A 26,965-nucleotide genomic window follows, 5' to 3' on the forward strand; every position below is an offset into this window, starting at 1 on the left:
TCTGGTTCTCTCAATTGTATTATCACTCTGATGACCAATTTTACAGGTTTTAAAAATTATTTTAACTGTTTTCTTTTACATCTCCTTAAACTATTCCCTCTATGAAATGGTGACCACTGAAACAGAACACAAAGCTTGCAGAATAGAAAAAAAAAAAAAAAAAAAGACACTTGGAAGCGGATTTCACGGAGAGGAGGAAAGAAGTGTCCCCACTGCATTTCTGTTAGCCCGCTGAGGGCTGTCTGGCCCGGGCTTCGGCCTGCTAAGGTCTGCAGTTTCCACCAGGAACACACACACTAAGTGTTGTCTATATGTTTATGGATAAAAAGAGTTGCACACATATATTACTATTTTTAAAAAATGGATGTTCTACTGTGCTTAATAAGATTGCATTTTTTAAAAATCGCCAAACATTTAGTTCAGCGGCACAAGCTCTTGCCTGGCAAACGCGAGGGCATGAGTTTGAACCTTGGTACCAAAATAAAGTGAAGAATTGCTAAACACTTTGCTGTACTTTATTTCTCTTTTCTTAATCAGTGGGTATAAATTTCAAATTTTTTCCACGTAAATGTATTTATCTTTAAAAAGCCGCAGAGCTCCTTTTTCTATGTCTTCAACCAGAATGTGAAAAATAGCGACATTTAGCTAATTTCACTCGAGGCTTTGTAGCATCACAGCACCAAGTCACAACTTGGATTCTTCTTGCTCGTTCCCTGCAAGCAGTCATGAGATTTATTCAAACATACATGACTCAGATTTTGTAATTAAAAGCAAGGAAATCACTACAGGGCCGGGGACCTGCAGCCTCCAGTACAGACTAGCTCTAAGTGATATGCCTAGACACTTCTTTTCTCCCTTCCTCTGTTCTCCTGTTTCTCTGTTTGGAGATGGAAACGTGATCTGAGGACGTGCTCAACAAGGGGCACAGAACATACAGAAGAATTTGTGATTTTCTACTGTTGGATTTTAGAGATGAGCTTGTTACGGTATATTTTCCAAATTAAGAATATTTTGAACTATTCTGTTAGGGTGTAATCAAAGGAATTACTTATGGTGAGTTAATTACATCTTTCACAATTCACAAAAAACTCTTCCTGGCGTGGGACAGATGCTGCCTTTGGGAAAAGAACCCACACTGAACACAAGAGCAGATCCTGTGCACTGAGCAGGCAGCAGACGCATTTCCCGAGTATGCTGCAGACACCTGGCTGGCAAGTATCTGCTGTGTTGGCAGCAGAGGATTGGAAGCCCCGAGTTCCAGACAAGAACAGCAAACAGTAGGTGCTAATTACCTAGACCACAGCACCCCATGGGATGATACAGTTCGCTAATCTGAACCCACAGCATACACCTCCACTATCCTCTCCCAAATGTCCACACAAAGACTAGAATGGAAGTGGTATTTATCCAAGAGAATGTGGTCAGGAGCATGCTTTTAAGAGATAATTTTAAAAATCTAAAAGATTGTCCAGTAGCAAGTATAGGCTGGGTGTGGGGTCACACACCTGGCAGGCTGAGGGTGGAGTTTCACAAATGCGAGCTCAGCCTAGGCCACTTAGTGACTTAGTGAGATCCTCCTCAAAAAATAAAAATAGAAGACAGCTAAGATGCAGTTCAGTGTGAAGACCCTGGGCTCTAACCCAGTAACACAAACATACACATGCACGCACACACACGCACACATACACTCACAAGGATTGGAAAAAACTAAATTGCTCTCTCCAAGAAAACTAACATTTTATTTACCTTAGGAGAAGTGGGTAGAGAATAGATAAAGAATAAAGAATAGAGAAAAGGCCAAGAAATGAGAGGGCACACCCTGAAGCCTTTTAAGAACAGGAGTGTCTGAAGCTCTTCAGACACCCATCAGGCATCTGGTTCTGCCTGCAGGAAAGCAGAACTGCACTTGAGTTCTTGCTAAGGTAAAGCTGAAAAACTTGTCATAAGAAAACAAAAGAAACACAAACTTGGTGGACACATGAAGGTGCAAAGGGAGGCCAACATGTGAGCTTAGTCCTTCCTCTGCCACGAAGCCTGCAAAAGTTTGGACGCCCTCTCTCGGGCATGGAAAGTCTTCCAGGTGGCTGTGTTATTGTGTATTGTAAAAGGTAAAGACAGGTGACATTTGCATTCTATCAAAAGCTTTCACTAAACATCATGTACTACACTCAGAACCACACGTACTGGCTCATAATCATATTTTCCAAGCAGAAAATAATTGCAGGTTTGTTCTATAGAAAATTATTCTAGGCCAGTGATGGGGAACTTTTTGGAGACAGAGTGCCAAACTGCAACCCAAAACTCATGTATTTATTACAAAATGACCACACTGCAATTAAACCTGAATACTGAGGTTTTGGTTTTGAAAAAGAGCTCTATCTACATTAACAACTTCTGTCTTATAAGAAAAACCCTTATTGCTATAGGTTCCCCACCATTCTGGACCAAGCTAGCTATAATGTTTCATAGGCAGATATGGCCATATCATCATAACAAAGAGTCCCTGGCATATCAGTGATTGCTTGGATGTGGGATGTCACCCGTGTTAGAGAATAAAGAGTTTTCCAAGGTTTTGTAAGTCTGAAGGCTATCATTCGTCAGAGAGTACATTTGTGAACTGGCATTTTTTTTTGTACCAGGGATCAAACTCATGGCCTCACACAGATAGGCACCGTGCCACTGAACTATATCCCTGGCCCCCTTTTTCGATCTTGAAGAAAATTTACACCAGAACAATTAAATTTACATTCCTGACATAAGAACAGAGGTACAAATAAGAGAATACCAAATAGATGTACTCTGTCATTATCACCCATATATAACAATTTCCCTTTATCATGCCTCAGAAATATGATGTTCTGTATAATTAAACATTTTATGAGTTTAGAGTTATTATGAAAATGATCAACTTGCAGACTATTTTGAAAGATACTAACATTGATCTGTGCATCTTTAGCTAGTAGTTAGAACTTGTAGATATAAGTAAGTTTTACTTGAACAGAATCACTGAACATACAATTTACTTTATTCATTTACTTTTCACACTTAAATAAAATTTTAGCATTTAAATGTATTTGAAAATCATTATGCTTTATACTTAGTAAACACACTTCTGCTCTTTTGTGACCTCGGTAGTATTGAATGCTGGATAAATTTGGACTTAAAACTTTTTAAAATAGGGCCACTTTAAAGTCTGGTAGTAATTCATGGGGCATTTCCTGTGTTGTTAGCATTGTTATTTTATCTTTAATGAAACTGTAACATTTGGAAGTGTTACTATTCATGTCCTCCTGCGCCATAAAAGTTCAAGTAAAATGCACTTTGTAAGTTCAGAAGAGCGTTTACAAATTACCAGTGTCCTTGAAACTCTTACCCATTTTAGCAGCTTCCTTGTACAAAAAGAAAGAAGGAGAAGGAGAGGAGAGGAGGAGGGGGAGAGGGAGGAAAAGGAGCCCCGTGCTTGGGTGTAACAGCCTCCTCGGGTTTGGTCTCTGAAAATACATGTCCAAAACTTCACCCCGTCCCGTTCTGTCCTTTGCTATTGTTTATTTATGTTTGCTTAAAATCAGTCTCCTTTTAAACATACTTCATAACACTACAATGTTTTCATTTGGCCACAATGTAAAATCTGTGTTTATAGACATAACCGTAGCAAGCTAAATACTATGAAAAAGTGCTGGAATTCTTGGTAAATACCATTAACGATGATGGTTTCATCTTGCATTCTGCTCTCTCAGTGAGAGCAGAGAGAGAAACTGCTGAGTGCTGGGCTGTCACACAAACATAAGAGCACCAAATGCACATTCTTCCTTAGGAGATCAGGTTTAGCCCTGTTTATTTTAGGGCCAGTGATGCCCGGTATTACCTCAAGAGGCACCAGCTGTCCCCACCTACAAACCAAGGTGCAGCTCGAGACAAAGCATGTGAAGGCGGCCACCAGGCACAGGAGACACGGCCCGTACCAGGGGGCGCCTGGCTGTGGCAGAGCTGCCCACTCCCTCTCGTCCCTTTGTCTTCCCACGCTGATACAGGCTATTGCCTCTTTTTTAAAGGACCAAAGCCAAAAGATCCCAGACCTCAACAGTGTTTTAGAGTCTACTAAAACAGGTGGAAAAGAAGGACTGAGGAGGTGATTAACAACCACTTACTTAGCCAAACACTTAGGGGAAGAAAATATTTTCTATAAAAAAGGAGTTGCAAGGTCCACAACCTCTAGCCAGGTTTGAGTAAGCTTTTGATTTTCATCTCCTTGAAATCAGCATCAACAAAACAGATTGAACCCAAAGCCAATAAATGACAGTGTCGAGGTAAAACTGAGCCCAGCATGTCCCAGGAGTCTGACCTTCGCGGCTTAAAAAATAATTCAAATCAGCATTGATAGGACCACATCTTTAAAATCTGGACTAATAATACAGAAAGTGACCAAGTCAAAATAATGGAAATAATGAGAAAATTTTCTTATTTGTAGGATAAAGTTAAGAAGGAATAAAATGAAAAACAAAAAAGATAAAAAACAACTTTAATTTAAAAAAGTAGGAATAAACACATCAAAAAGTTATGTAAGAGCAAACAAGATCCAAAAAGTAAAAGATATTGTGAAATGAAAAGGAAAGAAAGTGCTCAAAAGGGAAGAACAACCGTGGGAGGGGAAGGAGAAGAGAAAGAGGGGAAGTTAGTGCACGCAGGCGTGCGTATGTGTGCGTGCACATGTCAAGGTAAATCACCGTGCTAGTGATCTCTCAGCTCATCAAAAAGAAGCTTGTGTTTTCAGTGTTTGATCATTTTTTTCATACCTAAATCTTGTAATCTGAAGGTAACAATATGCGGTATGTTAGCCAGTGTTAACTTCCTATTATTTTGTTTTGAAATCTTGCATGATTTTTATTCTTTTTTTGTTTTGAAAATTAAAAAATAAAGGAATCACATAAACCCAGAGGAAAACCAAAGTTTGAAAATGATTAATATGATACTTTAAAATCCCACCTTTAAACAGGCTGCAGTGATAACACTAAGATGCACAAGAATTTAAATGTAATCATTGCTGGTTTTTCAATAATAGTTGGATTCTTAGTATTGCATATATTCAACTTTTCTCTCTTTTAAACACCAGTAAAGTTCTTATAGATCAGGAACTAATGTGGGTAAAGATGTGACTGGGGTTTCAAGAGAAGAAGGAAAAGCATTTGGAATGATTTATTGTTGAATATAGAAAGCAATGTCTGACACTAATTTTTCAAATTTAATTTCTATGATATCATTTCACTACAGTAATTTCCCATTATGTGAATTACAGTAAAAAGAATTTTACCTTGAAAGTTTTGACTTTTCAATAGATGTAAAAAGCCAGTAATTATTTACCTAATGTTCAGAGAAAATACAGTTCACAAGCACAGTAATTCTCTCATAAGTAAATCAAAGAAGTACAAGTTATAACTGTAAATAAAAATCAATCAATAAAATGCACCTGCCATAAAATAACGTGATATCTTACCTAATTGTAGTGTGTAGAGTTTAATTGTATCAGAATAACAATAATTTCATGGATTATAACATTTAGTGATAGTATTCTTATTCACGTATTCCAAGAAAAGAGATAAAGTATCACTCTGATTCTATCTGTACTGATGCTTTCAGAGCCGAATTAAAGGACTTTAAGAATTTGGTAGGAAGACATAGAGCCCTAAGGATATTTTTGGCCATCTGAGGCAATTAGAAATGAGCAAGTGCAGTCAGCCTGTACTGACTAATATTTACCATGGACTCAGCTGGAGAGAATCTGCCTGCAATTTGGGGAAATCCCTTGATCCACGGTGTTTTGTTTTACATCCCTGCATGTCAATTGCATTTGTGTCAAAATCTCAAACACACCACAAGTTTTAGGGACTGCCTCTCGCTCGAGCGTACCTTTCCCTGCATACGCGTCTTCAATAACCATCGTTTGTTATTGCTCATGGCTTCAGCTCTGAGCAGCCCACTGTGGGTCCTTGGGAGCCACCTCTCCCATGATACTGATGGGATGGCAGGTGGGTCACTCATGAGGCTGACAGAGCCCTCAGGGTCCCTGTACCATGAATGACCATGACCCTGCCAGACACCCCCACAACACGATGGCTTCCCCCAGGGAGAGCAAGGTGGATGCCACAGGGAGCTCTACAGTGCACCACACGTCCCTTGCACATGGTCTATGTGTCACAGACTCTGCCCAGAGAGGGAGTGGGACATTCCGCCCATGACCTGAGGGACTTCTACCAGGTTGCTATGAAGGACAGAGATGATGAGAGCCCAAGCAATCGCTTCCTGCACCCTTCAAGGAACTTGAAAGTTCTGTTTACTCTTGTGTCTCTCTGCTCCACTTCCTGCTGGTCTCTGTCAGCTTAGTGCGTGTCCTTGAGTCCCTCAGACATGGTAGTTTCTTTCCTGCTCTCAGCCAGGCTGACTGCGTCCCTCCCTTTTCTATTAACAAATCCCCTGCAGAATATGACTCATTTCCTGTATAAAAAGCTCAAGTTGTGCCACCTGCATGCAGTATACTTTGTATTTCCGTCTGTAGTGACTGATACTTCCCATCTGTAATGACTGACGTTCTCCACTCTTGTGGTACACAATTTCAAAACCCACAAATGAACACTTGCTGAGTCATTTTCACCCAATGTACGGCCACCAGTGTACCCGCTGTGTGCCAGGTTGTCTGGGAGGTGGCATAAATATGACGACTTCTTTCCCTTCTCAGTTCAAATAATTAATGTATATACCAGTCACGATACTGACTCTAAGTGCATCCCCCAGAAGTAGTCTTTAAGACCTTTTTTAAAGTTCACAAGTGCAGATTTTGTGTGCAGGAAAGTTTTGTTTAGAAGCTAATTGGGCATTGGAAATCAATATTAAACTTTCAAGTCACAGGATAAGATATTTCTCTGTTAAGTCTTTAAATTCAATTTACAAACACTATTATTCTATCTACTATTCTGTCTACTTATGCTGCAGGTTTAGCAACCCTTTTAGGGTTGCTTTAACATTTAATCCCTTTTGTACATTTCACTGAACTTTGGAACTATGTGCACTTACATATAAATTGGTGATAATGTCACTGCTTTGGTTTTTAGAGTTTTACAGAGGTAGCCCCTGTAAATGGCTTTGCAAACTCGCAGTGATACACAACAATGACATTGCTATTATGGGGTGGAACTTAAGGAGCAATCCCTCAAACATCCCCCGCCTCTTGGGAGCTGTAACTTCTCATTCTGGTACGGATGAGTTTGGCAACTACGTCCTAAAATCAGAGCTTGTGTGAGCCCATTCTCAAAGGCTTCATAAGGCTCTATCTTCTTCAAGGCTAAGTTATTAATTGCTTTATCTTGCTTCTGTGCTCCTCTCCCCTCTAGTTTCTAAAGACCTCTCCTTCAGCCAAATGTATAAAAGTAGAACCTTGCCTTTGTTCTAAGGCCCAGCACTTTGGATGTGAGTTCAGCTGGGTTTATGTACCCTGGCAATCTTGGACATAAATCCTTCTGTTTTTCCTTATTGGTCTCTCTGATCTCTTGGATTCTGCAACAATAACATTATGAAGCTTCCTTGCTGAAATGATTTTCTGGAAAACAAAGCATGTGACTGCTCAGGAATGCTTTTAATACATGTTATATCATTTCTTAAAATAAAAAAAATTGAAAAGCACTTCTACCTTGAATTAGATAGAAATCGGGGGGAAGGGAAATTGAAATGGAATTAAAAACCCTCAGGAGGATCCCAACATTGTTCCCACTAACACAGGCTGCTTGAGGCCCAGAAAACATCACCAGTGAACTTCACTTTGGAAAGATAACTCCCAGTGGTGACAAGGACTGCAGAGACCCCAGGAGTCTGGTCACCGCGGTCCTCAGCACAGGCGGGTAGAGCTGCCCACATGGACTGACGTGGACTGACAATAGTGAGCACAGGCGGCCATGACACTGGATGGCCGGGCCCTGGGTGGCCAAGTAGAGGCCAGGCTTACATGGGGGAGGCTCTGACCCTAAGTAAGTGAGGTATGAGGAGAAGCTGCTCCTCACGACAGGCTTGAGGGGAAGTCGATGACAGCTGAGGGTCTGCACAAGGACTCTGCACCCACAAGGATTGTTCTGGAGATGTGGGAAAAGAAAGAGTCCGCAAATGACACATGTTGGGAGCCGCGGCCAACACCGGTCGCCTTACTTGGCGGACGTAGGGCCTGTGGGTGGGAGCGGAGCCTGAGCTAGATTGCCCCTCCCATCGAGTGAGCCAAGTTGGCGCCTGCTTCCTGCCCCCTGATTGCGCTGGCGACTTAAACAACCCGCTCTGTAAGATAGTCTGCCTAGCAACAGCTGATGTTAGCCAATCAGCCCGCATCGCGCGCTTTGAACTGATTGGCTACTGTTGCCCTATAAAAGTGAATGCCTCTCCCGCCACGAGGAGGAAGCACAGAGAGAGATAGAGAAAGTCCACCGGCGAGAAAGGGCTGGTGGCAGAGTGGAGGCCTCGCGGGGCCCACGCGGAGACAAATAAAGACAAGGTTGCACACCGCCAGACTTTGTCGTGTGTCTTTCCTGCCGGCCGGGAGCGACCCCGACAGACACACAAGCAATGAAAACAGAGATTTATTTGGCGAAAAGAGTTTGTTTTGTTGCACTACTCAGGAGGCCACAGGCATCACTCTCTCTAGCTCTTTTCTTGATATGTTTCTTCAGGTGTTCTGATGACACACAGCCTTGCTTAAGTACTAACCATGGTTAAGACCTTGGGGAGTCTCTCTCCTCTCCCCAGCCATTTTTCCCCTTTACTCGATCCCTCTTTCAGTTCAAAAACTTAAACTCAGAATCTGAGTTTTTTTCATCCCCCTACTTTTGTTGCACTTGTAAAAGATGATATAAAGATGCAAAAATGCAAATATACATGAAGTAAATGCAAATATACTCGTAGTAAATGCACCTAAACATGTAATAAATGGAAATACATATGTAATAAGTGAACCTAAGCCCAAACCTGGTGGAGTCAGGGGGCAGTGAGAAGGAGAGGATTTCCGGGGTTTGAAACCTCTGTGGGAACAAGCCCAGGGGGACGATCTGTCTCCTGCAGTAGAGAGGCCCCCGCACCCACAGCCCGCGTCCATGCAGCCCTGCCCAGCCAAGTACTCAGGAGTCACTCTCCACGCACCACTGCAGACCACAGAGTTCACGTCTGAGTGCTTGATCCTTCAGTAAACTATGACATATTTTATGCATTTTTTGCATTTTGCTCGGCATATTTAAAAATTTTCATTGTAGCAATGATAGCCACATTACAGTCATTATGATTGCTGTATACAGTTCATTGAATGAGCTGTAATTTACTGACTCATTTTGCAGTTGAAAGAGATTAAACTTACACTAAATTGTGGCTATTTACCATGAATATATTTTTATATTTAATTTTGTGCAAAAGTGAAATACTTGAGTTTGCCAACTGTATCTTTTATTGGGGGTCCTTTTTAAAAAAAAACTGATTTACAGTTTGTTTTTCTTCTATGTATGGTGAGGAATTTTTTTTATGACTATCTTTTGGTCAAGAGTGTAATTCTAATGCAATCAAATGCACGTCTTTTGTGGTTAATGCTTTTGGAATACTTCACTATGATAAGGTTAGAAAGATACTCGCTTGTGCTTCCCAGGAGCGTAAGCACTGATGTGTTAACGCCTGAGTCAGCGGCTTGCCCGGAACTGCCTCTCTGGGTGGAGCAGACAGGAGTGGACACTGAAGGTCAGGGCTTCCTCGAACCTGCGGGCCTCCCGTTTTACATCACAAGCCCTGTGCTCTGGACAGCTGCAGAACTCTGTTCCATCAACCACGTGGTGTCCATGTCACTGCTGTGGATTTGTCTGCGGTTCGCCATTCTGAGTTTTTACTTCTGTTTTACAGTATGGGACTTCATGAATGGAAGGGTCAGTCAAGTTTCCCTTTCTTGTTTTACTTTCAAGACTTACTGAGGCTGTCTTGATTTCACGTAGCTCTGATAAGACTGACGATAAGCTTCTCACTGCATGTACTGTTTTGCCCAATCCATAAACCTTATGATTCATTTTCCCAATATTTAAGGTTTTCTCTAATGTCACTCAATAACAGTTTTATTTTCTTCTCATAGAAATTATGTACATCTTCTAGAATTATTTATAGGTGTTGGACTTTGTGATTCTTTAAATGATATGCTAGTAAATCATCTTTTAATGCTTATTTCTCTTGTAACGTACTTTTTCAGGATTTGCTTAGATATTCAGTACAATGTTTTATAAAAGTAGCATTGCTGGACAAGACCACTTTGTTTCTGTTTTTGAAGTAAAGCTAACATTTCACCACTAATCATGACGGTCGCAGTGTTTTTGAAGCTGCTGTCTTAAATTGGGAACATTCCTTTACAGTCTTAGTTTCCTTAATGATTTTAGCAACAGTAAATACTGAATTTTTAGAAATGGTTTTTCTGAATCCACCAAGATGATTATATAGTTTTCTCTTTATTCTATTGGTATAATGTTAGTTGATTGATTTTCACATTGTTAATGAGTCCCAATTAGACAGAATGAGATAATGTTTTAAAAATATTTTCACAGTTTTTAAGAAAACTTTTAAAATGAATAATCCATTTGTAAAAATCTGTAGTGGCTTATGTTTGGAACACAGAACTGTGATGCTCCTGTGGACAGTTGATGTGTGCGTATAACCTGGGCCACTTTTTATCTTTCTACCCCTTTACTCCCTGGACCCTAACCTCCTTCATCCCTGATTCCCTCTCTATCTCCAAAAGTCTGCTTTTGTATTTCTTTCCCTCTCTGCTTTATTTTATTCGTTGATGTAATTATATCCTTATGCTTCCTCTAAGAGAAGCCGTGTGATATTCGGCTTCCTGTGTCTTACAATGTTCCTGTCAGATTTGGGTCTCAACCCTCCACCATATTTACAGTAAAAAATTCAAGTGTAAAACTTATTTTTATTCTCTGAAATAGTTCCTATAAGACTGCCTTTATTTATTATTTTAATGCCTCAATATTTTTCTGAGATTGGGGTGCTCTTTGTGGGAAGATAAATTGTTGAGTCAATTTCTTCAGTGGTTATCAGGCCGCCAAAGTTTTGTATTTTTGCTCAAGTCAGGTTTTGTCGGCTGTCTTTCCTAGAAATTTGTTTATTTTATATCAATTTCCAGAATTGTTGACATAAATATTTTTATGATCTCCACATATGACGTAATTTTCAGCAGAATCTGCAGTGAGTTTTCTGTTTTACTCTTGTGTTGGCAGAGGCTTAGAACTCCAGTTATTGTGGACAGATATTCTTGGCATCGTTCATTTATGTTAATTGTTGGTGCACAGTACTCATACATAATAGTGGGCTGCACTGTGACTATTCACACATGAAACATACACTCTGGTTGTGTTCCTGCCCTCCCCCGCTCCCTTCCCCAGATTCCCTGCATGAGAGAACGTCTATGGAGTAAGAGTGGCGACAGTGGACACTCCTGCCTCATTCCCGATTTGGCAGGAAGTGCCACGGGGCTGGCACCCCACGGATGCCCTCTTTGAGGTGCTCTTCTTTGCTATGCCCTTCCATCCACTGCTCTAACCACAGGATAAGCAGACAGGTTTGCTTTCCAAGGAAAAGGCAAGTCCAGAGAATTTCACTATGAAGTCAGTGTGATGTATGTATTTTTTTTTTAACTAACGTATGATAATAGGAAGCTAGACTTGGCCAAGACAAATATTTCCTAAACTTCTAGGATCTCTGCAGGAACCAAGGTTTCAGCTACAGCTCTGTTTAACCAGCCCTGTGCCCCAGCAACAGGCATTCTCAGCCCTGCTCACTGACTGGTTCCAATGCTGCTATAGTCTCCTCTGCTTCATTAACACTGACAGACCTGAGCCTCTGCCCGTAGGCTACTCACAAAAACTAGCCACTTTCAGCAATCATTGCATTAGGGAAGCAGCCACGGTGCCCCCTTCACAGTTTCAAATGGGGCCAGAATGTGTACGTTGATCTAAACACACAGCTCTCGGGTGCCCAGGCACTGCCTAGAGATGGCAGAGCTTGGGTAGATACACACAGGACTGCAGACCAGAATGGACACTAAAGAACCAGAGAAGCTGTGGTGTTACCAATCAGGCCTAGGCATGCAGGATGTGGCAGTTTGAAACTTGACAACTGTCCATCTCGCTGCTATGGCCTGACGAACAGAGGCTAGCTGCAGGAAGGACCTGGTTGCCTCTGTGTCAGAGTACACAAACCAGCCAGTCTGGACCAGCAAGTGCCTGGTGTGGGCAGCACCGTGGATAGTGGAAAGAATGCCTTGTGGGTGTACAGCTAGCACCTCTCTGCTGCAAGTACGGGCACGGGAGCAGGGGATTTCCTAGGGACTCCATGAGTAAGGCTGCAGGAGGAGCTTAGGGGGCACCCCACATTTGCTCAGGACAGGCACAGGCGGAGGAGGTGGCCTGTGGGGCAGAGGTGCAGTCGGCCCACTAAGCAGCTTGAAGGAGGTGCTCGCTCACACCTTTGACCCCACTGCTCTGGTGGAGTCCCGGAGGATTCAGCCTCTGTCCGCCTCAGTCACCCAGCAAGCCTGAGCTCAGAACCAGGTCCGATGATCACCTTCTCGCCACCACGCACTGTGTGGGCAAGGGCGGCAGGGTGTGACCCAATACATTCAGTTTCTTTACCAAATGCCCTTTTCAAATGTAATTTCAGGTAAGTAATATATGGATTTGGGGGTTTTTGTGTCTTTATTTGGCAAAGGACAAAGTTGTTTCCCCTATATCAATTGCATAAATGGCATTTTGATTATTTAGTGATCTGTGAAATTTTTAAAAAGTGAAACTAAATTATCTGATGCTTTTACTTTTACAAAGTATTAGAATAAAGTTAATTACTCACAATACTGAACTTCAGAGTTGGAGATGTGAACGATGTAGGTCCAGGGAAGGCATTCACTCCCGTTAACACCGACCAGGGTGTCAGGCCTGCTTCCTCCAGCAGCCCAAGCGAGGTCAGCCAACTCAAAACGTGTCCTGAGAGCTCTCACCACGTCTTCACTACGTGGTCCAAGGGTAAAAATAGACATTTCCCTCGCAGGAGTGAAAACAAATCCAAGCATGCCTTGGGTATTTTCAACTCTGCTGACTTTTGAAGAAGTACAGTTCTTCAGATGAAAGCAAAAGCCAATTACTAAACAACACCAAGGAGTCCGAAAACAGACCAGTCAGACATTGTCCTGGTCCCAGGTTAGCTGCTGCCTGATCCCAGGCGGTGAAAGGGTTAGTGGCTTTGTCATTCTTTTTACTTTGGAAACTCATAGAGTTTTAAACTTTAAATGTTATGAAATTTGAACCAAATAAAATTAAATTGACAGGAAATGAAAAGAAAAAATGTAATGAAAAGCTTGTTGATTCACATGGTTTAATTAATCTAATCTCAGTAATGTGGTTGCTGTTAAAATCTTTAGTTAATTATGTCTCATCTTTTCAAATCTGACTTGTGGGGAGAGATCGGGAGAGATCTCGGGTTGGACGAGACATGGGGACCCTGGCTTAGATCTCTGCTCTGTCCCCCAGCAAGGGTGGACAAGCGCTCCACACTACCCTCACTCTTGCCAGATACCCGGAGAACATTTTCGCAGCTCATGCCACAAAAAAGGGTTTGTCTTCTCACTTCAGCTGAAAATAAATTCAATGTGTGATCAAATGGTTTTCTGTGTGTGATTTTAGAATTCAAGCATTAATTCAATACACGACCATTTGGATGTGAACAGCCGTACACACACACACACACACACACACACACACACACACACAGGGAATAAAAGAAAAATGGTGGAAAAATGGTTCTAAATTGGTAAGAAATGGTTCTAAAGTTTATGATGTGCTTTGCTAACTGAGCTAATTCTGCTATTTAATGGTAGCCAATACAATGTTTTAATACCAGAGAAATATATGGCTTACACAGCATTTAAAAGTGGTTTTCTCACTGTCATCTGTACAGATCATTTCCCTCATTTTAGATATAGAAACTGAGGCTGAGAGTGATTTGGTGCATTGGTCCCTTTGAGTATACCAAGAATCTGGAATCACACTTAGTTTTCCCATCAAGGCCATGTTGTCATCCGCTAACACAGTCCACCTCTGAGTGTAAGCAGTGCTCAGTGCTTTATGACAGGTAATAATATTTGTGAATGGTGACTATTTCACACTGAAAGGTCACAATTCTTATTAAATGCAAACAGTATTTTGCTTATGGATATGAGTGGTGAGTTCATTTGTAAGTTAAATAATTTACAAATCTGAGAGACATTTTAGGGAATACATGAATTTGCATATATCAGAGAGTGATTGCATATACTGTAATTAAAAGAACAATTTAGCACTAATGTTTCTAAGTGGTATTCACATCTATTAGAAGAAAGTCTTGTATGCTTATATTTTACAATGCAAGAATTAACTTTCCAGTTATTTAAACATTTGCTGATTCTGATTGGTATTAAAAATAAAGCATTTTACCTAAGAGATGGTATACAATAAGCTACAGAAGTTTCAAAATTCAGCAAAATTCATACAGCATTTATCACATACTGGACACTGTTACAGGAACTCGATGTGACCTCCGCCCATGATAACTCCAGTGTTCCTGTGAGGCAGGGATTGCAGTCATAAGTTCAAGTAACTCGCTCAAAGTCACACGGCTAATAAGCACCACAGCTGGAGTTTCAGTCTAGATGCTGTGACTCCAGAAATTTAAGTGTGACATTAAATTATTAATTTAGTAATTATTTCAGTTTACTTTCTTTTCTTCTCCAAATACATTTAGAACCAAGTGCATTTTATTTCAAGCAACCTAACAATGGATAAGTTGATAAATGTCTACACATCCCTCTGAATCACCCATTAGGAATGGATCCAAAGAAGCCAGTATTAATAAACAGAGGTGCTTCAGGCCCTGCGAGAAGCAGCCAGAGCTTCTTAATTACTCATGTGGAAGTAGTCATCTTTGTTTTGATTGGAAAACTCAGTTTACCAAGGAAGCAGAAGCAGAAAGCTGTGGTACGACCGGGTTTTGGAGAGTATAGCCCTGGTTTGATTTTAAGCCCCACAACTTAAGCATGCCTTCAAATTGTTTCCAAGCCTCTTTTCCTTCAACAGTAAATGGGAATCATGCAGATGGCCATGGAAGCAAGGTGGACAAAAGCAACGTGGGCACAGTGCCTGGCATGGCAAATGGCAGGTGTTTGTAGATGTTGCGACAAGACTTCCTTGGGTTAACCTGGACCAGAGCTCATGGTGATTTCCCTTCTCTGTCTTTGACATCGTGAATGCAGGCTATGATTGATTAACGAGATTAACAGACAGTCCACACTTCAGGAAGATCAACGGCATTGATCACAGTATCATTCATCACTGAGTCAAAACTGGCAAGTTATTGCCTCCACATAGCTCTGCTTAGAATATTGTTCAGTTTATTCAACGAAAAATTGATCAACATTTTTTACTTTTTTAAGTAAAGAAAAAGGGCAGTGCATATTAACCAAAGTGTCAGAGAAACTGTAAACAATCTACAAGTCAGCATAAACTGTCACCCAAAATGAAATGTTTCTATTAAGTAAAATAATAAATCCAGAAGAGAAGGCAGATCCTGAACTAGCATGACCATGTAGATAGTGGGTGGGACCTCAAGAAAGGAGTAAAGAACTAAACACAGAACTGGCTCCAAACCCTCCTGCTCACGAGCAGTCTTGTGGAATACTAATGGCCCTCGCTCCTAGGCTGGGCATCTGACAGTGCCTAGTGGGATGCTGAAGCTTATGTCGGGTCACAGTAACTCCAGACAGGAATCAAAACATGTGCATTAAAGCGAATCGGATGCTGTCCATCACACCTATGTGCACTTTGTCACCACCACAATGGTTGGAGACTATCTGGCCAAAAAAGATGCAGGGGGAGACAGGCAGGTGTCTAAAGCTTACTAGATGGCTGCTTCTATGCAGAGACCAGTTATGATTACCTCTGCTGGTCCATGATTCTGCAAGATATGAAGCCACATTCAAGCTTAGAAAATAATTTGTCATATGGGTGCCCACATGGGAATCATGTAGTGGGTTTTCCACATGTAACTAACACCACTCATGGTTCTCATGATGATGCTGTGACTGTGGCCAACAATCCTGAAAGGGTCTAGCTTGCCGATGGGGAGAGTGTTTTCTAACACCTGATGGGCATGATTGGCTGAACACTGGAGAACTGTAATGACCATGGGAATTTAGAAGTAGGAAGGAGGAATTACACAGGACCTGAATATCAGTGAATTCCTGCCTTGACATTCAATACTTACAAATGTGCCTCTCAAATTTTTCTCAAAGATCAAAAGGAAATTGGCAAGTGACTACAAAGAAAAAAGTAAGTAATTTGTATTATATAATGATTTATAAGTTAAAATAGTTACTTGAAGTCGGAAAAGTATTTCATCAAGAAGAAGGAGAACATAAGAAATTACCTACTAAATGAAAACCTTTCTGAGATCCTTAAATGTTTATCTTTGTTTCTGAACAATTTTCTAAATAGTTACAGTTTGTTTCTGGAAGCTACCACAAACCTCGTGAAAATAAGAATTCTACATTAATCACCTCTACTTTTAGTCAGGGACATTAAAAATGAGTAAGTGAAGACATAATGTGAAAGAAATGGTTTGGAAACTGATTATCTATCCTGCTATGTTTGTTCCATTTTGGTTTATTCTTTTTCAGATTACCTCTTTCAGCTATGAAATATAAATGTGGGATATGCAAAACTACTTACAACTACTAAGCAAAATTACAATGATCTGTTCTGAAGCAACCAATTTATGTTGCTGAAAAGACACATGAAGTCATGACATGCAGTATTTAAGTTTCTCTCCCAAATCTTTTTGTAAATTTAGCTTTTTGAAAGTGATGCTTCACAGTTTGAGAGTATGCTATCTCTTTGAATTTCAAAATGTAACAAAATTTCAAATATTTGACAACCACAAAGGAGAAGTAGAGCCAATTTTATTTAGATATTTTCTCTTTCAATTATTATTGGCATAAGAGTTTTGCTACAAAATTTGTTATAAATTATTGCAGGCTGAAACTAGGTTGTCCATCTATTATTATCCTTTCTGCTGCTTGGGTTTGAAATCCGGCTGGCCTTTGATAAGAAGCTCTCTCCTTATATCTGGTGCTCATTATCAGAGCCTGGATTCAGGAGGCCATTGCATCTATGTTGTGCTGTGTGATTTACACCTATTTGTGATATTCCACAAGGATAAAGCAGTGAGCTGATAAGTAATAGAAAGAAATTAATATGAACATTAAGGGACAATTATTTTAGTCATTTGTGCATTTGGATAACTATGTCCTAATTATGTAGTTACTACTATTACTGAGAAAACAAACTGTAATAAATATGGTTTCTTCTTTCAAAGCATTTATGTCCTAGTAGAGGAGATAAGACATTCACATAAATAAATAACACTGCTAGAAATGGAAAATAAGTGAAAATAGAGTTCAAAACACAGGCATCCAGAATTGAAGGAAGTTGATTCTCTTCACTATGTTATGATTTCATTGGTTTCAAGACTAAAGAACTCACCACATTTTACAATCTCTTTGATTTCCAGGGTTTCACAGTACCTACAGACAATGTTAATCAGCCATCACTGTTGCAACTTGAGTTATCTTACCAGAACCTTAAATTTCTGGGACCTAAACCAATTCTAGACCCCCTCAACCACCTCCTACTATCCTCACCTCTACTGCTAAGTCATTCATTGAATTTTAGGGTTAAAATAGTCCATCTTTACATTTCGGACACCTTCCCTTTCATTGCCAAATAAACAAAATGTCAATGGCATGCCTTGTAATACCTTGTCAGTTGAAATTTCCAACATTGAATGGCACTGTTGGCATTCTGTCCAGTATGTTTCACCTCTGTCAAAACTCACTACATTTTAGGACCTAACTCTAACACTGGATCATTCCAAACGGTTGTATGGCCATATTGTCATTGAATGTTGGAAATCGCAACTGAAAAAAATATTGCATGATGTTGTGAAATACACAAAGGTTGAAGTGCAATTAAAATGTTCTTTGTGCGCCAATAGCCATATTCAAAAATGTATTTATTATGACACCTCACTAGCTGAACTGAAAGTATTCATAGACCTTCTGTGCTTAGCAGGAATTCCACATGGTAATCACAGGAATGTAAAAGACTTATGGAAAAGTTTTATGCACTTGTAGTTATGAAGGTTTATTATGTTTTCAATTAAGACATTTATCTTGGAACTCTGCCATCAGGTTCTTATTTGATTAGTAATAAACCAAATATGTTATGAACAGACTTGTTGCTCATCTCTCTCAAATTAATCAGAATTTGACAATTGGTTTACTGGTTTCCAACTGATGTTACATTTGCTAACAGAGCATAAATAGACTAGCACATGAACTGTATACAGGAACAAAGCAGAAATTCCAGGGGAAATGTTGGAAATTAAGAACTGAAAATTGTATAGTACAATGTTTGAATTTCAGAAAGATATAATGTTGACCTTATACATGGTAAAGAAAAACAAACTGGAACCATTGAAGTCAACATTTCACCATGATGGAGAAATATTGATAGAGAAACCTCAATATGGTATACAGTAGAGGAAAAACAAAATGTTTCTGCCCAGTGAAATGCACAAAAATATTGTGGAGTACACTAGTAAGCTGACAGGTGAACAGGCAGGTGCAGTATCACAAAGACCTACTATGATAACCGGACAAAAATTGTGTACAAAAAAGGGCAGGAAAACAAAGTATATATATACTATCAGTCTGAGCAATCTTGTGTTTGGAATACGCAGTTGTCATGTGTGAAAACTGCTTTGGTTGTGACAGTTGTAGCAGATTATTTTTGTGGTAGATTTTTGTCTGTGTTTACATTGTAGTTTTTACATTTGATGTTATCGTTTAGATTTTGTAAGTAAGTAAACAGTTGATATGAAAATGGTGATGTATATTACTTGTTATATATTTGATATTTTATTTTATTGCTATCTTATTTCTCTGCTAAGTGTACATTGTACAATATAGTAGGAAGCACCTGACAAAACAGAAAGAGAAGAGAGGTGGCCACAGTGCCACAGAGAAGCAAAGCTAAGCGCACACGCAGTCAGTGGGAGACGTGGGGGTGGGACACACAGTTGTCATGTGTGAAGACTTCCTTTGGGTCAACACTTCAAACAAAGCTTTTTTTTTTAGTGGTAGAAGTCTATTGAATTCTCATTGTAGTTTATATAGGAATTAATTTCTGATATCATCTTTTAGGCCTTGCAAGCAGGGACTTAGCAGGTATGAAGATGCTGATATGTATTCTGAATGCACAAAAATATTTAGGACTTAATAATTTATTTGATTGATATTTTATGTCTCTGTTATCTAAACACTGTATAATATAGTAAAAATCTCCTTTGGCAAAGCATCATGAGCACTGAGATGCCAAGTACATCTTACAAAAAAGCCAGGAAAAGACGTGTGCTGTCCCCATAAGCAATGCAAATGTATAGAACATACAGCTGTCATGGGTGCAGACTGCCTTAGGTGTGACAACTGCAGTAAAGATTTCTTTTAATACTGTGATATTTTAATACTGTGGGTATTTTCATTGTGGTTTACATAGAAATTTATTTCTGATATTCTTTTTTATAGACTTAGTGCACCAAAAATCAATTGATGTTGAAAATTTTGATTCTTTTGTAATAAACAATAAATATTAAAAATTCAATACTTTAGTTTTGTGATTTTTTTCTATTAATTACACATTGTCTTATGTAATGAATCTCATAAAATTAAAATTAATTGTTCATCAATAGAAATATTCTAAATAATAATAATGTGTCCCACCCAAATTTCTGCTACTTGCTGACAAACTTAGTGTTATGCTCCTTAAAGTTTATATCATATTGTCCCTGTCCCAGCTTCCAAGGAAAGCAATGCACCATTTATACCTCTATAAACCGGCAGCTCATGTTTGCTTAGAGTATGTTCAGTCAATTTTTGTTTCACAAAATTGAATATCTATTTAATAAATGAATTTATCTATTTAATAAATGAATATCTATTTAATAAATTTATTAAATAATATCTATTTAATAAATGAATTTTTCAAAAAAAATCAAATCCCTTTTCAGATACCAATAAAATGGTGTCTATTCCTGACTGCAAAACTGTCTAAACAGTTTGATCTCTCCTAAATTAATGTCAAGTTTAAAATAAAAAACAAATGGCACTGGAAAACTAAATCCATATTGTGTCCAGGGCATGCTTTTCCTTAGACTCCCTCTTCATTTAACTTCTCTCAGTCCAACAGGCAAAAGCTCATTGATCTTGATTTAAAAGCTAAAGGAGCTTTAAAGCCACTGTAGGGGTCTGTTCAGTTTTAAACGCAATTTAGAAAACCCAAGAAAGAATGACAGCTGCCTTTCAGGAGTTTTCTGCACATATTCCCAAAGAACAGCTTTCCAAATTGGACATTATAAAATATTGTATTACCAATTGAGTAAAAGAAATCACTCACTGTCATGCAGAGATTCCCTTGATTTTGACAAAAGAACAAAAGTCTATGTTGCCTTTTTGAGTCTGAGACTGACAAAAAACATCAGAAGGGAAAAGTACTCAATTTCTCTAAAAAATTATTATTTAGAAATAAGTTATTATGCAAAAAAGACTCGGGGCTTCTGACAACTTGTGAATTTCAAGCAGAGGAAATGCCTCCTTGGTAATCAACTGCTGACAAAACCTGTAAGTCTGTCCAAATTTGGGGAACACAGAAAGTTCTGAAATCAAAATGTTCCTGGTTCAGGCATTTAGGAAAGAACTTACCAGATCATCTCAGGAAATGCTTCATTTCCTGTGCCAATCTGGGAAGGAAACATAAACCAGGCAGAAGCAAGTGTGACAAAGTGGCCCACTGGATGGGAAATTGACTTCCCGCTCCCGCAGGCACATTCAGATGGCCCCTTCAGGCTCCTGCGCTGTAACTTCCTTTTGTAAAATGAATGCACAGTTTGTATTTTTCTTAGCATTACTTTTCACCGATACTGGCTTTAAGTTAAAAAGTGGGCTTGTTGGCAGAAGTTGAAGGAGACAGTTACATAACTGTCTTCCCTGCTCAGTGGGAAACTCTTCCAGGGGCTGACAGTTCATTAGAAATGCAGCACAGCTGAAGAAAGATGAATCCTTAGCGAAGCGCCCACGAGGTTGCTGTCTTTCCAAGGTGCCCATAATGAAAACCACCTTCCAGGCTTCTGCGACATCCTCACCTCAAGACTCCCTCCACCCAGGTCTTGCCCCTATGCCTCTCTAATGTGAGGAGAAGCTGCAATGGAGAGGGATTCACCACGGCTGTGAGGAGCCTGTCCTGGTACCCACCCACCGAAGCAGCCATGCTCTACCTCAGGCTTTCAAAATCTAGAGGAACCCAGGATTCCTCATGAGGAGGCTTTGCACAGGATGGGTTCATATCAACCTTTTCCAGGCATACTGAGCAGTTACTCACAAACCAGCATAGCAATTTCCATGACACCTCATAGATGTTCTTCATTTTAAAAGTCACATTCTTTGTCTGACCTCAAAACCTGGTGCACTGCAACCCCAGGGACTCCAAGTTGCATGGAAACCAACAGTAGGTATGCCGAAGTGTTTGGGGATGTGTTCTAAGTTTACAGACATACCGTGAAAAAAATCACTCATAAAGAGTTGTTCAAGGAGGTGTTCAAGGAGGTGCTTAATTTTTTTCCTACAATGCCTCTGTAAATCAGAATTTCTAGAAAGAAAACTTTTGAAAAGAGCATAAACAAAATAAAATTAGAACTGAGATTTTTTTTGACCCCCCTCCCCAGGGTTTCTCAGAATAAAAAATCAATTTTCCCATGGTGTTCTTTTATGATAGTTTGTACTTTGGTTTTCACACTTATTAAATCTGTCCTATATTAGAATCGCTTGTTTATTTTTCCCACCGTGGGCAGGGATAACATCCTACTCATGTTTTATTCCTTGCACCGCCACAGAGTGGGAGCATACAAATATTGATGGTTGATTTTAATTCCTCAGGAAGATTTAAAACTCAGATGTGATCATTTCTTGCAGTTAATCAAGTCAATATAATATAGTCAGGGCTTATGTAGGATCACATATATCCTTTACCTAAATTTCTTACCCTGTAATAATGGTAGGGTTTTTATGCCATGAATCCCTAAAATGTTATCAAAATATGGTGTGTACATGTTCAGATGTGAGTGTATTTCTGCAACAAGTCGATAAACTGTAATCAACTGACTTTCTCCCTAATCACCCACCCCGCTGGACACTGAGATACTTGTCTAAGACAGACTCTGCTAAGCTCCCAATCTCTCAGGTCCAAAGACAGTGGAAACCAAAGCAGATGGGAAGCAACAATGCACATTTCCAGTACAGCTCATTAGCCCTACCTAAAAATCTCATTTTTTCCAGTTTTCTGTCTAAAAAGAAGAAAATTTGAACAAGAGTACCTTTTTAGCCAACACTATCCCCAGATTCCATTTTCTAAAAAGGCCCTTCTTCATTCCTGTGCCTCCATGACTCCACAGGAGCCTCCAAGGTTGTCACTCCATTCCTTCTCAGGAGACTAAAGGGTCTCTCTGCGGAGCTATCACACCCACAAGGAAAAGAGAATATGGTACCTGTGGCACAGTCACACTCACGGCAGAGGGTGGGGAGCAGGAGCAGGAGAGCGGTCACCGCCGGCAGCTGTGTCATGGTGCTAGGGTCTCAGGGCTCCTCTATCGACGAGGCAGGGAAGGCTCCCTCCTGCCCGGGGCCTGCAGCAAGTGGAGAGAAGGCCTGCGGAACCCCAGCAGGCCCTGTCCGCCCCTACTTATTTTGGGGACTCGATAAAGAACGGGAGGAAACACACGCACTCCCTCAGGGAGTTGAGTAGAGAGATTTATTGTTTCAGTCCCTTACAGGAACTCTTTTTTTTTTCCTCTCTCCTTTCCCTTGGCAGCCACTTGTGTTTTTGTTACTACATTATTTTGTTCTTCTTCAACAAAAAGGTCAGGATGGGTTTTGAACAGAAACAGAGCCTTCTTCATGGGGGGACCAGGGAGCTTTCTAACTTTTGTTTTGAAAGCACACTTTGGAGTGGTTATAAAGGAGCCTCATTACTTAACTACTCAGTTTAAATAAAAAACAAGACTCAGTAATGTCCCAAGAGCTGAACTTTAGAGGCAAATCCAAACAGAATCAACTTGCCTCCTCTCACTCCAAGCGGAGGGCAGACTGGTGCACACCACCTCTGAAAACAGGCAGAGCTCCTTGCAGAGATCACAATGTCCTAGGGAAAAAGAGGCTTCCTGCAGGATGCACACAGCTTTGCCCAGGCAGCTGTGGCAGAATGGGGCCAGGCTCTGGAATGTCACCGGGTCAAGCCTGCTTTCATTGGTGAACCTCCATGAAGAGTAAGGGCCAGGGGCCGCAGACAGAGGCAGGGAGAGAGGATTCCAGCAGGTGGACAGCTGTGCCCAGGGGCCTTTCTACTGCCCAGCCTTGGGCACTCCCTTGGGTGGGACAGTCCCTCCACCTGTCCTCAACCATGGCTCACGTGTGTGCCCAGCTCTCAGCCCTTCTGTGGTCTCCAGAGGTGGCTGTAGGTATGTCCATGGGGACCAACAGGCACACAGAGGAAACTGCTCAAGGTCAAGCCTTCCCTTCCAGGAAGAGGGCATGTCTCTGCTTGCGCTGCACCTGCTAGGCAGACTCCTCAGATTGCGCAGAGTAGACACCTGCTCCAAACACTGCAGCACAGCTCTCATGCCCCTCAGACATGCCAGGCCTCGGAGGAGCTGTGCTGCAGCTCTGTGCCACTCAGACTCCAACCTGCCCCTCCTAGAGGTTCTCCAAAGCAAGGTCCTTCACGACTGTGACTGGACAGCTCAAGATGACAGCATATGTGGGAGAGCTCATAGAATCCTCAGAAGCAATTTGGGGTGTGGCTGTGGACACCCGCAGACACGGGGCCTTGTTCCTGTCCCTCATGCCCCCTGATTCTGTAGCCTTCAGCGCACGAGGTCTCAGCCCTGCCTAAGGGATGTGATGGTTTTAGGTCTCTGGCCTCTGCCTGCAGTGCATTCGTATCAAGTGTACCAAATCCTAGTCTGGAAAGGCTTCATCATAAGCATTTAGGCTTTTAAAAAGACAGAGGAAGAAATTATTCAAAAGGAAATGGAACTAGGCAGGGAGAAAGGAAGGAAGGGAAAAGAAAAAAATGAGACTAAAATGGAAACAAAGCTTTGTAACGAAGGAGGGGGAGAGGGCTGAAGGCGGGGAAGAAAATGGAGAAAAAAGAGGTACAGAGAAATTTCATGTACTGCACAAATTCCCTGTGATAAATGTGATCAATACGCATTTCTAAATTATGCCAACAAATTTAATAAAATAAAAGACAGAGGAGCTGTAGACGGAAAGGAAAAAGTAATAGAAGACACTGACATGAAACGAATCCATATTAAAGTAGTTACGGAAACTAAAAAGGGAAATGGAGACTGGCCAGCTTTGCCTTTCTAGGTCAGAAAGTATCTTTGAGATAAAATACATGAAGAGATGGTGGAATCCAGAAAACAGAGATGAATAGTGCAGAAAATGTATGCATGAAATACATATGATGCATTTATATAGAAACTGAGGCTGAGTACAGTTATACACATAAATATTTATGCATAGATATAAACATACATATGTACCATTCCATATATGTGTGTGTATGTATGAGCAGAGATTAGATATAATAAACAGTTAATATGAATTTAATAAACAGTTAATATGATTAATAGAGTGCATGTGTAATGTTATTTTTGAAGTTTATAAGTTGTCTCTATTTTAATTCAACTACAAAACAAATTTCTTTTATGCCCATTATTTAACTTGAAAGACAAAAATCACAAAGTTGTAGGTGACAGTGCAGGTGGCTGTAAGTGAGACAGAGAGGATATTTTATGCCCAGCATCAAAGGTGGAGCACATGAAAGAAAAATTTGGTACACTGCTTGCATAAAAATTAAAATATATCACTCCAAAGATGAAAAAATAAAACTGCAAAAATGTTTATAGTATGAGTGGTATTTTATCCTAAAAATACCTCATAGAATTGAAAACAATGGCTATGCCCCCTCAAAATCAGGAAAAGAGTTTGCAAAAAGAAGAAATGGAAGTCCAACAAAATGCAAAGAGGTATTTCTCTCACTGGAAATCAAAGAAACTGATATCCAAACACTGAGCCCATGTATTTTATCTTCAGATACAATTACAAATATTTTCAGACAATATCCATTGTTGATGAATTGTTGAAGTCTGAATGTTTTTCTCTTTTTCTTGACTTTATGATCTTTCTGGGATGTAATTTCACAACATTCATCAAAATTCTGAGTCATAATCTCTGAACTTGCAATTATGGTTTTAGGATCTTCTTCTAAAGATGAAAATGTGAGCTGAGGCTCATGTTATTACAAAAACTTGGGAAAGTATTATTACTGAGTAAGATGGAATATTCTACCAAAAGGTAATATTACCGAATTTTATACACATGGAAGCACATCCACTGATCTTTTTTGCACACATATATACATTTACATTTACATGTGAATGATGAGCATGTGGAAATATAGACACATACGAGAATGAATGCATGCCAGGGGAAAGAAAGGGAGACAGATCAGAGTAAAATGGAGTGCTAATTTTGTGTATCTATCAGTAGTGAAGTATAGGTCATTTTTTCTTATTTTTCCTAAAACATTTTTCCAGAAACACATATTATCTCTAACAACCAAATAACCCCTATATTTTTGACCTGGTGATTCCTTTTAACACGTTAGTCTGCCTCTGCCTCCTTTTCTCGTCTCCCTGCCTCTGTTTATGCACACTTGTGTTACCTATCACCGTTTCTTGAGCTGATTCAGTGAGTTCACAAGGCTTTTTAAGAGTGTACATCAAAACTAATAAGCAGAACCAAAACACAAGCACAAAGACAAAACCACAATGAAGTTCCAAGTTCACGTCCAGTCTCAGGCCAGCTGGAGCTGTCTGTACTGAGTCTCAGGCTGCTTGGGTTTTGTGGAATTTCTTACCTGCCAGTCAGTGTGCTCCAGGCACATTCCAGGAATCCAAAAACTGTTTCCGGTTTCATCCCTGTCTTCTCTTCCACAGGGTTCTGACTTTCAGCCCAGGGCTGCCAGTGGGTGCTGTCTCAGATGAAGGTCTATAGATCTGCGGGAGACTCAAGTTCCCCTCATCTGAGGCTGAGCACATGCCACGTCCCAGCGTTGTGGCCCGAGGCCTGGGTGACATGCAGGACAGAGCCCAGCCTCTCTGCACATCAGCTTGATGTCTGCAGGAGCAGCACTGCGACAACCATTGCATGGAGCCACAGAGTCAAGTTTATTCTCCTCCTGAAGCCAAGCATTGCCACCCTACAAGCACAGTGTCCTGTCACTTGCTCTTGAAAGTCTTAATTGGATGGTTTAGTAGGACAAAGGGATTACACTTTTGTCTCACCATCAGTTTCCTGCTCTAGATGGCAAACTTCCAGGGCCAAAACTTTTGTCTCAACCCCAAATCTCCACAGTTTAGCTCAGCATCTTCACAAACACCCAACTCTTCATCCCAACAAGGCCGACATCTCAGTCTGATACTGACTTGCTAGAAGCTCTGTGTCAGGGCCCATGACCTCGCCATCCCCTGGGCCACTCCACCATCAGCAATGAGGCACAGGTCACGCCCTACTCATGCCATGCTTTGCTCTTTGGCCTCTGACCCATTTCACACCCGGTACATGATTCTTCACTCATCTGAGTGTCAATACCCCACCTGCCCTCACTAAATTTCTGGGTGAACTTGGAATCCCAGGAACTTAGCAGGG

General features: G+C 40.5%; 1 protein-coding gene across 1 annotated transcript in view; it reads right to left on the bottom strand.

Annotated features, from left to right (window-relative positions):
• Positions 1–22,975, bottom strand: part of Emcn (endomucin) — an 84,436-nt gene extending 61,461 nt beyond the window's left edge. The window contains exon 1 of the mRNA XM_003468023.5: positions 22,738–22,975. Coding sequence (XP_003468071.2) covers positions 22,738–22,813 — 76 coding nt within the window. The 5' untranslated portion in view covers positions 22,814–22,975. The remainder of the gene's footprint in view (positions 1–22,737) is intronic.
• Between the last annotated feature and the right edge of the window lie 3,990 nt (positions 22,976–26,965).

The sequence above is a fragment of the Cavia porcellus genome, unplaced genomic scaffold (genome assembly GCF_034190915.1).
Source record: "Cavia porcellus strain 051 isolate PalLab524CR breed Dunkin Hartley unplaced genomic scaffold, mCavPor4.1 scaffold_14, whole genome shotgun sequence".
NCBI lineage: Eukaryota > Metazoa > Chordata > Mammalia > Rodentia > Caviidae > Cavia > Cavia porcellus.